This window comes from Schistocerca serialis, chromosome 1, assembly GCF_023864345.2.
Source record: "Schistocerca serialis cubense isolate TAMUIC-IGC-003099 chromosome 1, iqSchSeri2.2, whole genome shotgun sequence".
Lineage (NCBI taxonomy): Eukaryota > Metazoa > Arthropoda > Insecta > Orthoptera > Acrididae > Schistocerca > Schistocerca serialis.
This window is the reverse complement of record NC_064638.1, coordinates 654,419,372-654,432,169: the sequence shown is the minus strand read 5'-3', so window position 1 is coordinate 654,432,169 and position 12,798 is coordinate 654,419,372. Positions and strand designations below refer to the sequence as shown.

General features: G+C 42.7%; 2 protein-coding genes and 1 non-coding gene across 3 annotated transcripts in view; 2 read left to right on the top strand and 1 right to left on the bottom strand.

The window, feature by feature from the left end:
- LOC126420708 (tubulin alpha-3 chain-like) overlaps positions 1-9,823 on the top strand; it is a 64,036-nt gene extending 54,213 nt beyond the window's left edge. The window contains exons 6-7 of the mRNA XM_050087232.1: positions 957-983; positions 9,758-9,823. Coding sequence (XP_049943189.1) covers positions 957-983; positions 9,758-9,823 — 93 coding nt within the window. The remainder of the gene's footprint in view (positions 1-956; positions 984-9,757) is intronic.
- Positions 3,338-3,412, top strand: Trnas-cga (transfer RNA serine (anticodon CGA)). The gene has a single exon. It is a non-coding gene; the product is annotated as a tRNA-Ser (tRNA).
- Positions 9,824-9,842: 19 nt separating the features above from the next.
- The window catches only part of LOC126479301 (proclotting enzyme-like), an 86,000-nt gene continuing 83,044 nt past the window's right edge, over positions 9,843-12,798 (bottom strand). The window contains exon 8 of the mRNA XM_050103773.1: positions 9,843-12,417. Coding sequence (XP_049959730.1) covers positions 12,259-12,417 — 159 coding nt within the window. The 3' untranslated portion in view covers positions 9,843-12,258. The remainder of the gene's footprint in view (positions 12,418-12,798) is intronic.

The window sequence follows — 12,798 nt, the reverse complement described above, 5'->3', positions numbered from 1 at the left end:
ACTAGGCACTGTGCAAGCTGGTGGTGGTTCCATAATGCTGTGGGCTGCGTTTACATGGAATACACTGGGTCCTCTCGATATTCGGCTACTTGAATACTATATGCCGCCATTCATGGACGTCATGTTCCCAAACAACGATGGACTTTTTATGGGTGACAATGTACCATGTCACCAGGGCACAACTTTCCGCAGTTGGTTTGAAGGTTATTCTGGACAGTTCTAGGGAATTGTTTGCCCACCCAGTTGGCTCAACTTGAATCCCGTCGAGGAATAATAGGACGTAATCTAAATATCAGTTCGTGCACAAAATCCTGCACCGCTAACACTTTCACAATTATGGACGGCTATAGAGGCACTCTTGTTGACTCGATGCCACGTCGAGTTGCCGCGTTACGCCGTCCGTCACGATACTAGGAGTTTCCCATGACTTTTGCCACCTCAGTGTATGTCCGCTTCAGGTACAGATGTTTGTTAGAATAACTGGGTGTTCTCTCAGCATATAAGACCGTCTCTTCCCTGTACGCATTAATTAAACCAATATTATTTTCATTACTTCACTGTGGAGACGTTTGTGGTAATTAAAATGGACTCTGAGCTTATATTCCCTAGCGTAGACACGTTTGATGTGGCTCACTATCTTCCAGGCTGTGATATCAGACGTCAACAGAACTCCTGATTGGCCAGCGCAGGTAGAATTCAGGGAACACTGAAAGGGAAATGGCATCGGAGCCATCGCGGGAAAAGATGCGAACCTCCCTCCAGAGAAGCAGGTTCGCCGTCGACGGAGAAGACTTGGAGGCCGTTGCGCGACCCAGCAAGTAAGCTTTTAGCGAATGTTACTCTTTGTGAGATGGACTTTAAGGTTTGTTTACACAGGCATTTTTTGGTAGTATCTGGGCGCAATAGCGTTGCTGTCAACATTGATGAATGTAGATGCAGTACACGGCAATTTTAAGGTTGGTCTGGACAGTATTGCTGATGTAGCAGATAGTTGCCGACGTATTGCCGACGTGTTGTCCACAAAGGGTGGAGAATATTTCGTGTTGCAGGGCAATATCTATCTCTGTCTCACAAGCTGTGACATAATCACGAATAGAACAGTCGTCCAGAAAGTGTAGGATACATTTCTTTTATTTCCGCCTATGATCACAAAATTGTTTTTTGCTTAGACTTCTGGTTTCGATGAGCGATGACCACTGTCAGATCTGCAGCAAAACATGGGTAAACCAAATGAAACTGGTGGACAGTGTACATCTAAATATTACTTTCATACATGATAAGCCCACTATAGATTTTTACCTATTGCAGTTTTCATTTTACTGCATTTCGTACAATTACATAATGAACGAATACGTATAGGAGTACGGTAGTGACATGTAACGAGCTTGCGGCACATTTTTTGTTGCTACTGTATAGCATTTTATTATGAACAGTATTGCTGTTAATAGGATGATTCTACCGTCACTGTGGCCTAGTTTACGCGATATTGTCAGTACTGTGTGTGTGACGACGCTAAGCTGATTTTGTGTCTGTGTTTTGACATTATCACCATGGCTTCATTATATTAGGACATGTTTATTAGGACATGTTTAAAGCAAATGTATTCAACGTGTATGAAAGTAATATTTTTCTGTACGACTACCAGTAGCTAAAAACAGACGAGTGATGGCCAATCGGATTGTAACTATGCTGTCCACTGACCACCTGGCAAAATCCCGAATAAACACCTTTTGCAGTGCGGACTCCTGTGAAACGTTGCATTGTCCTGCTGGTAGATGCCATCGTACCGAGGACAAACAGACTACATTTAGGAGTGGACATGGTCCTCAGGCATAGATGTATACTTGTGCTGATCCACTGTGCCTTACAGAATGACGAGATCAACAAGGGAATGACACGAAAACATTCCCCAGACCATAACACTTCCTCCTCCGGCCTGTGTCCTTTCGACGATTGTTACAGGTGTTTGATTTCAGACGTTTCACGCCGTACATGCTGACGGCCATCTGTTCGATGGAGCACGAAACGTGATTTATCTACAAAGGTCACCCGTCACCATTCAGTGGACGTCCAGATGTGGTGCTGGCGTGGCAGTTCCAACCTTCGTCGCCGATAACAGCAGTCAGCATGGGAGCCTGAAACAGATACCTGCTGCAGACGCCCACACGCAACAGTGTTCGCTGCCGTTGGGGAGACACTGTTGGCAGCACAGTGGTTCATCTGGGCGGTTAGCTGCTCAACAGTTGCACGTCTATTCGCCCGTATGCATCTCTGCAGCTGTCGTTCACCCCTGTCATATATGGCCAGTGGTGCATCACAATTGCCTCGGCGCCGGTTTTGAATAGCGCCATTTTGCCACGGTATATTTTAACCACGGCGGCACACGAACAGATTGCTAACTTAACCATTTCGGAAATGCTTACGCCCTTGGTCTGAAAGCCAATCATCATACCCTTCTGGACGTCAGATAAATCGCTCCGTTTCTGCATTACAACGACTGCACTGTTTTCCACGTCTACCTCGACACGCTTTATATATCCTCCACTGCTAGTAGTGCCACCTGCCGTCTGTGAGTGGTGATTGCACGTCGACGTCTGACTGTGTAGTCTACATTTTTTAGAAATTCTCGGACAAATTCATTAACGAAATATTCTTAATCATGATATGATATTCTGGAAAGATTCTGAGAAAAGGTATGCATACAGAACCAGTTCTCATGTTAGATTTTGTGAAACATTCCTCTTACTTAGAAAGTAACACGTGCGCAAAGCCCTATTTATCTTGTTCTTTCTAACTTATTTCTTGAGTTATCTAATGGCAGTAGAACTACACTCACTTCCACTAGCTCGCATTCATCATTTTATGGTGGCTCTTTAACCCCCTGTAAACTCTTTTGGTAGGAAATTTGTTGCCACGAAGTTAGTCAGGCAGTAGTGGCTGGTACTGTTGTCGTACAACTGGCTGCAGTTCATGTGACCGCAATACTGTCGAACAACATTGTCGGGACACAGTGTCGGCATTTAGCAATTTTTGTGGCCCGTGGAAACGTACATTTACATTGCTTAGAAACTCGAATACAAGATAACCTTCGTGTGGTGTTCTTTTCTTTCTTTTTTATTTTTGGCCCTGTTAAGATGCAGCATGGAATCGAAAATGGTTTTAAACTGTATTTTACCGAATGAGATTTTCACTCTGCAGCGGAGTGTGCGCTGATATGAAACTTCTTGGCAGATTAAAACTGTGTGCCGGACCGAGACTCCAACTCGGGACCTTTGCCTTTCGTGGGCAAGTGCTCTACCAACTGAGCTACCCAAGCACGACTCACGCCCCGTCCTCGTGCTTGGGTAGCTCAGTTGGTAGAGCAGTTGCCCGCGAAAGGCAAAGGTCCCGAGTTCGAGTCTCGGTCCGGCACACAGTTTTAATCTGCCAGGAAGTTTCATATCAGCGCACACTCCGCTGCAGAGTGAAAATCTCATTCTCGAAACATCCTTCAGGCTGTGGCTAAGCCAAGTCTCCTCCATATCCTTTCTTTCAGGAGTGCTAGTTCTGCAAGGTTCGCAGGAGAGCTTCTGTAAAGTTTGGAAGGTAGGAGACGAGATACTGGCAGAAGTAAAGCTGTGAGGAGGGGGTGTGAGTTGTGCTTGGGTAGTTCAGTTGGTAGAGCACTTGCCCACGAAAGGCAAAGGTCCCGAGTTCGAGTCTCGGTCCAGCACACAGTTTTAATCTGCCAGGAAGTTTTTTATTTTACCGCTCCATCGAACTGGTTTATAAGCTTTCGCTTTAATACACGTTTTGTTTGTAACAAGAAACAAAGCAATTCTCCCCATTGACTCGTGGTACCGCATGAATCACGTGATGACTAAGTATTTCTTTAGGCAGAAAAACTGAAATTTGTGGTAAGGTCTTATTGAACCAAATTGCTGAGGTCATCTTTCCCTATGCTTACACACTACTTCATCGAACTTAAACTAACTTACGCTAAGGACAACACACACACCCATACCCGAGGGAGGACTCGAACCTCCGACGGGGGGAGCCGCGCCAACCGTGACAAGGCGCCCTGGACCGCTCGAATACCACACGGGGCCTTTAGGAAGACTCCCATCCACACATCGCAGTAACAAAACTGGAAATATCTGACGAAACACCAAAGAAAGGGCATCTGGCGACTCTCGGGAACGACTCCAAATAAAAGTGGGAAGACATTCAGTTTACCGTACGGAATTTTAAATATTTGTAGATATATCTCGAAATTGATAAACCGAATGTTTCATTATTTATACGTACCCATAGAAATTCCGTGAATTGTGCGTGTTTCGAAAGGTCAGGCACATGCACACATCGTTATTGTCTCTCCACACAGCTTCAACGGTGTAGGAAATGAAGCTGACTTACTTGACAGCCTCAATCGCAGAACCTCTTTTTTTGTTTGTTTCAACGGGTATTTATGAGACAGTTTTGGTAAGCAATATGAGCTTTAGCTTACGAAGCACTAAAAAAACAACGGAAGTTGACAGATTTCTTTAAGTAAGTGTATCGTTGCAGTGGCATTCTTAGATAATTACAGGGTTATTACAAATGATTGAAGCGATTTCACAGCTCTACAATAACTTTATTATTTGAGATATTTTCACAATGCTATGCACACACATACAAAAACTCAAAAAGTTTTTTTAGGCATTCACAAATGTTCGATATGTGCCCCTTTAGTGATTCGGCAGACATCAAGCCGATAATCAAGTTCCTCCCACACTCGGCGCAGCATGTCCCCATCAATGAGTTCGAAAGCATCGTTGATGCGAGCTCGCAGTTCTGGCACGTTTCTTGGTAGAGGAGGTTTAAACACTGAATCTTTCACATAACCCCACAGAAAGAAATCGCATGGGGTTAAGTCGGGAGAGCGTGGAGGCCATGACATGAATTGCTGATCATGGTCTCCACCACGACCGATCCATCGGTTTTCCAATCTCCTGTTTAAGAAATGCCGAACATCATGATGGAAGTGCGATGGAGCACCACCCTGTTGAAAGATGAAGTCGGCGCTGTCGGTCTCCAGTTGTGGAATGAGCCAATTTTCCAGCATGTCCAGATACACGTGTCCTGTAACTTTTTTTCGCAGAAGAAAAAGGGGCCGTAAACTTTAAACTGTAAGATTGCATAAAACACGTTAACTTTTGGTGAATTGCGAATTTGCTGCACGAATGCGTGAGGATTCTCTACCGCCCAGATTTGCACATTGTGTCTGTTCACTTCACCATTAAGAAAAAAATGTTGCTTCATCACTGAAAACAAGTTTCGCACTGAACGCATCCTCTTCCATAAGCTGTTGCAACCATGCCGAAAATTCAAAGCGTTTGACTTTGTCATCGGGTGTCAGGGCTTGTAGCAATTGTAAACGGTAAGGTTTCTGCTTTAGCCTTTTCCGTAAGATTTACCAAACCGTCGGCTGTGGTACGTTTAGCTCCCTGCTTGCTTTATTCGTCGACTTCCGCGGGCTAAGCGTGAAACTTGCCCGCACGCGTTCAACCGTTTCTTCGCTCACTGCAGGCCGACCCGTTGATTTCCCCTTACAGAGGCATCCAGAAGCTTTAAACTGCGCATACCATCGCCGAATGGAGTTAGCAGTTGGTGGATCTTTGTTGAACTTCGTCCTGAAGTGTCGTTGCACTGTTATGACTGACTGATGTGAGTGCATTTCAAGCACGACATACGCTTTCTCGGCTCCTGTCGCCATTTTGTCTCACTGCGCTCTCGAGAGCTCTGGCGGCAGAAACCTGAAGTGCGGCTTCAGCCGAACAAAACTTTATGAATTTTTCTACGTATCTGTATTGTGTCGTGACCATATGTCAATGAATGGAGCTACAGTGAATTTATGAAATCGCTTCCATCATTTGTAATAGCCCTGTACTATGTTCGTTATTGTTGTCTTTCGTAATTCAGTAGTTTTTCGTATCCTGTTCCGCCTATTTTTTTAAACCACTGTAACTGATAGATGTAGCTGCGTTACCAACATTTAGAAACACCTCTGTAACTGAGACGTCAGGGGAATCTGATCCCTTGAACTCTCGATTCTCCAGACGAAACTGTAGTCGCAAGCCGAATAAGCCATTTGGCTGCGGATGAGATATTTCTGATAGGAAAACATACGGGTAGGGAAAAAGATTTTCTTCAAACTTATAATATACAGTAGGTCTAATGTAGTTTTCTAATTTTTGCTTTGATACCTTCGAACGAGTCCTAATTTCCCATATCTTTTCTTCGTGATCCTTACGGGAAATGTTTGTTGGAGGCAGCAGAATCTTTCTACACTCAGATTCCGAGTCTCTAAATTTTCTCAGTAGTCTTTTACGGAACTAACGTGTCTTCCTGCCAAGGATTCCCATTTGAGTTCACGAAGGATCTCCGTAACACTTGCGTGTTTATCTAACCTACGGTTTACAAATCTAGCAGCACACGTTTGAATTGCTTCAATGTCTTTCTTTGAATCGACCTTGTTGGGATCTCAAATACTCAAGAATGGATCGCATTACTATTCTATATGCGGGCCCTCCACAGATGAGCTGAACTTTTCTAAAATTCTTCCAACAAACCGACGTCGACCATTCGCCTTCCCTGCTCGTTCCATTCCATATCGCTCTGCAAAGTTACACCGATGTCACTGTGTCAAGTAGCATACTACCAACGCTGTATCTGAACATTACGGGATTGTTTTTACTAATCATCTGTATTAATACATTTTTTTCCTATACTTAGGACAAAGTCCACAGCTCGCGGTCTGGTGGCTAGCGTTGCTGCCTCCGGATCACGGGGGCCCGAGTTCGATTCCCGACCGGATTGGGGATTTCTCTGCCCGGGGACTGGAAGTTTTTGTTGTCCTCCTCATTTCATCCTCATCATCATCATTCGTGACAATGGCTAGATCTGACTGTGTAAAAATTGGACTGCGTGAAAACCGGGATTTGTACGAGCGCTGATGACAGCGCAGTTGAGCGCCCCACAAACCAAACATCATCGTACTTAGAGCAAACTTCCATTCGTCACACCAACTAGAATTCTGACTAAGTCATCTGTAAAAAGCCGCAGATTGCAGCTCACCCTGACCGTCAGATCATTAATGTGTACAGAGAGTAAGACCAATCCCATCACACGTACCTGGGGCACTCCTGAAGATATCTTCGTCTCTGATGAACACTTGGCCGCCGAGGACAATGTACTCGATTCTGTTATGTGGTTTCTGTTTTGCATGTTGGTATTTTTGTTGCTATGGATTTATTTATCGATTGTAATTTTTTACTTGTAATTTACTATTGCTATCTGAGTTTACATATTGTCATTTTGTGATTTGGAGATAGTGAGTGGAACTGTAGGTGCCAGGAAATGGAATACCGTGTGGGGAAATCGGAACATTTCCGACATGTTCCTTTGTTTGACTTGCTCATAATTCCTCTACGTCCATAATAATGGGACTAAATTAGTCCAGTCGTTGTCTAAGTGGAATTCTAACAACCACTTATCTGCTCTTTCTACCAAAAATACTCTCCTAGTTTGATGGTTTATTTTTAGTAACTATCGTCGCTATGAAGACTTCATGATCGCTAATCCTTGTCTCTATACTGACACTGTCGATAAGGTCAAGCCTGTTTGTAGCTACAAGGTCCTAAATATTTCCATTGTGTATAGGCTGTCGAACCAGTTGCTCACGACAGTTTCCGGACAGTTGGTTTAAAAGCACTTCGCAAGACTGCTTGTCCGTACCCCCTGCAATGAATCCATAGACGTCTAGTTTATACTGAGTAGGTTAAAGTCGCCTCCAACATTTTTTGAATGATTGTCACAGCAGAATCGGGTGGCCGGTACTCACGTCCCGATAATTTCACAGTTAGAATCAATTTCGACCTCGATAAACACAATATTTTTGTGGACTGCAGTGAACATCCCCCTCCCCCCTCCTTCTCCCTCCTATGGCGTCTAACGTGTCTTGTCGATGTACGTTCCATGCCCCGCCAAATATTTCGGAGCTTTTTACATCGGATTTCAGCCAGCTCGGTTCCGGGAATAACTCAAGCGTGATTACTTTCCTTGAGGGCAGTAAATTTAGGAACTTTGTTACGAACACTTCGACAATTCACTCTTAAAATTCCAACAGTCGAAGTGTCTTTGCTTTGTGTACAGTCTGATTTCGCTCTCTGCGTATCGATTGGTAAGCTTTTATCAGAGGATCTCAAACTACCGCCTAGCCTAAAACACCTCTATGTATACTCCACAAGCTCTCTGCTAGCGAAACAGCTGCTTCCTTTGTGAAGCGCACCCCTGGCCTATAGAGGGAGTCCTACAATTCTCCAGCCCATGACGCAGGTTCAGAAATCTGCAACCAAGGTCGTCGCAGAATCGACAAGACCTTTGGTTGAGACCTTCCACTCGGCTCCAGACCAAAAGACCCTGCTCAGCTCTGGGTAAGATGCTGTAAATTGTGAGTTCCTCTTGAGTCCCGCAAGCGAGGCCAACAACCTCCACCACTTCCGCCAGTCGTCCGTACGGATGGCCTCAGAACCCAAGTGACAGACATAATTAGTGCCGACGTGAGCCACATCGTGAACACAAGTGCACCTTACATCGTTGCTTGTCGTAGGCAGGGCCTCCTCCACGTTTCAGATGAGATTTAAGAATTAAACTATAGAGGCACACGTGGAAAGCTAAATATGCAACTTGCTACTCTCCTGGTGAGTAACCAACGTAGGATGGAGCCTCAATGACACTATGTCATATCTAAACTTGTAATCTCTCCCTCCCGCTCCCCAGGGTCACATACACAAGATTTTCTACGTTCCCATTATACCCTCCAAAAACTTGTATTGGGGACCAGATGCAGTATGATTTGAATAGGTTCCCATGTTGTGGCACGTTACAGGTTCCTCACTACAGGAAAAAAGTGTAAAATAACGTATTCCACTGTTCCCGTCTTCTGGATGAAATAGCGATGGCAATGATTGTGACTAACTGTTGTTTTAAAACCCTCGCTTTAACAATACTTATTGCTAACCTCTGTGGTGCCCGTGAAGTAAGGGCCGGACCATCTGTCGAAGAGCGTACAACGAGACAGACACATCATATCATTTATACTTATTATCACATCAGGTAAGTAGCACTTAAAAATATAGCAGTAATAATGCCACTCTTTATCCACTAATGCACATTACTGTAGCTCTGGAAAGAGTTAATAGAACTAAATCTTGTACGTTTTAGTATATTTCTTTGTGCTGACGTGAATAGTTTCATCTGTAGCAGGCAGATATTTAGGTCTCAGGGTCTCAAAATTGTTCCATCAAGCTCTTTTCTCTTCTATTCAACTCAAGCAGAAAAGAATCCAACGCGACAACTTAACTACAGAGAGGGGCAGCTAAACATGACGCATTCTGTGACATCCAAGAATAGTTATTCGTAAAGGAAGAGAGTGTGGATTACAAAAATCACAGGGATAGACGAAGGCACTAAAACGGTAAACATAAGTTTGTCAAAGCGAAATATTTCATTGTTCCTGGGCAGTAACCTACTATGTTGTTAAATAGGTATGGCCACTTATATGTAGACTGCAATGTACCGTTTTATTTTGCTGCCGACAGATGTCAGTGACAAGACGATCCACTTGGACGTCTATATCCAATGTTAAACACTTCATATTTTTTCTTTCAGAATCGCCGCAGCTTTTGGTCCTTGGCCGATTGTAACACCGTCCTGCACTGCTTGCTCTGTGTTTTAGTGCAACTCGCTTAAAAGGAAACAGCAGTTCAAGAGTAACGTGGGTGTACCCAGTGCCATGGTTTGAAGAGTAATTCTCAGAAGAATACATATTATATTTTTATTTCCAAATTTTAATTGTGCAAATCATGTTAAACAGTACTTCATTATCATCGTGTCTCAAGCTTAAAATTTCACTACATTATCTGAGGATGCACAAAGAATAAATATAAGGAATTTTAGAATACAAACAATTTAAATTTATTGCTACGTCCATTATACAATTATGTATGCTTTGCAGCTAGCAGGTTGTTTCTTCCGATTAGCTATAGCTGCTGGCTCTAAACTTCAGAAGAGGACGTTTCATTGTTGATAAAGTGGCATACGTTTTAGACAGTAACTCTATGATGTGAGTGTAGAGTGGTAGAGCGGAATTTATAAAAAAATAAATTAGTTTTGATTTTCTGTACATTGATACAAGCTACAAACAAATATACTGGGCGCTGGGGGCCGTCACATAAAAAACGGAATCTCCTAATCTTATACGGACTCTGTAAGTACACGTACTAACAAGAGAACTTGATGGAGTGGCCCTCTTCGATTTTCTTCATGCTCATCTTGAAAGGAGGATGCCTTATATTGAATTTCCTGAAGCAGTAAAAAAAATCACCTTTGAAGAGTATAAGATTTCCGAGCACTGCTCAGTACAAATAATTTCTAGCCTTTCTGACATATTCGCCGACAGTTGAGTGACTAACGCATATGTCATAATGATAAACTTGCTATTAGAATCCTCGAGCAATTACTTTCATTTAAATTCGATACAGGCTAATAAATGGAAATGCTAACTAAGAAAACTGAATCACGTTAATAATAATAATGTCTTTTATTTTTTATAACTGGTCGTATGAAAATAAATAAAAGTCTGATACAGAAATGCAGTACTGTCAAATGAATAGACCAATAACGTTGCTCTGAAACTTTACGATTAGAAGGTTTTTACGTTATACACTGTCCAGTACGTAATGTCTTCTTGTAACATCCAGCTCGTGTCGCACGGTTGCATAGCTCGCGAGGGGCTCTCAACTGCGCGTTCTGTAAGGAATGACCAGTTTGCAATATGTGTTTTAACAGACGCTTACAGTTACGTTTCACCATTGTTGTGCCATTTTTGGTTTATTTCAACAATAATAAAATGCTGAAAAAGATATCTTTCATTTTTCCGTTGTTCCATCTATCACATTTATAAATCCAGCTACGGAGAAAAATAAGTACTGGTAAGCTGTGCAAGACTATTACACAGCTTAGGTGAAAGTAGCATTTGTTCTACCGAAGTGGCGAACCAGGTGGCCGCTAGAGTGTGGGAAATTAGCGAAGACAAAAATCTGGGCAAATACTTTGAAAATTACACTAAATGGGTACACGTTTGCTCGCGTTGTTAGCGATTTTTCCTCCTGATCAGCGTTGCTATTTTGACCACGCAATAACTCGCCAAGTGCGATCTCAGTTACTAGTTTATCCGCATGGAGATTAAAAATGTTATATATTACAAGGATTTTATTATTGTTTACCATTACTAAGAGTTTGCTGTAGTTTGAAACTCTCAATCATTTCCTTTACTACAGATGTTCATTGGCTCTCGTTAGTTTAATTAGTAATTATATGATGATTGCTACTATTTTTTCAGCGTAGGAGGATTAGGTTTTACTGTGTCTGCGTCTTGTATCCAAATTTAAGGGCTGAATTTCACTTGAGGGCGCTGACTATCTTTTTCCCCCAGACTCAAAATTGTTCTGAATGTTATATGATATAAGAACACATTCTCAAAGAAACTTTCACTATCTACAATTCAGTTTGGCTGGCACAAACAGGGAATTAGGGGCTTTATTTAATTATTGTACTTGAACACAGTAATTGAGACCTAGTCAATGTAAGTGTCCTTTTTCAAATCTTCCTATTTCATATACTTTGTTGATTTGCAATATTAATAGAATCTCGCATTATTTTGCTATAGGATTTCTGACGCATTGTTACTGTTTTATTAGTCACCCACCAATTTTTATTTTGTTGGAATAGAAATAATACGAATAAGCGCCCAGAAGGAGAGAGGAACTCACCAAATATATTACCCGCTCAGGTCGCCAAAATACCTGTAGCCGGCAACAGGTACCAGGTACCTCACAAACAATCTTGAACGCGGCAAAGTCACATTCAGACTTCTTAAGAACTGGCTGCACGACGTTATCTCATTTTACAGGTTAAAACTTTATTGTCATAAAATGCAAGTGATGCTTTGTACTGATACCCTCGCGTTTCTGTAAATATAAAATAATTCCCTCCCCCTCCCAGTCGCAGGCACCCTACTCTCACCAAGCTATACGGTATGAAGAACTTGTGATAAAACCGTAAATGACATAGATTAATGACGGAAAGTTAAAAATTTGTACATCTACAATTGACCAGTAGCACATTTCAAGGCATTAGTATGTTGGCAACCAGGTGGCAGCCTGTAGCCCAGCTGGCCTATGCCATGGTCTTGGCTATCCAGGGCAGGAACTTGGAGACGCGTGTGTAGATGCCGGGGCTGTCCTTGTTGCCGCAGCCGATGCCCCAGGAGACGACGCCCACCGCCACCCAGCGACCATCCTCCTCTTGGATCACCAGGGGGCCGCCAGAGTCACCCTGAAGACAACATATTATATTATACTGTAGTATACTTAGAGTTGTGAAACTGTCATAGGCCACTGTTTACTGTCATAAGTGAGCATACACTACGGTAGTTTTCCAAGTAGCTTTGGTCACTTAGGCCGGTATTACGCTATCATATTTCTTTGTCAAAGCTGATACGTTAAACATTTATGTCAAAGAAATTTGATACTGTAATAGGGAACTTTCTCAAATTTCGCCTTTCGTCAAAGAAATATGATCAAATCTAGGGCCTCTCCGAAGATTTGATCATAATAGTCGTTCGTCTTCTGTCCAGTACTATGTGACATGTAACCGCTTGGAGCGCTGGCATCGATACAGCTGCAAAATTTAATTGGTGTGTTCCTTCGACTCTTT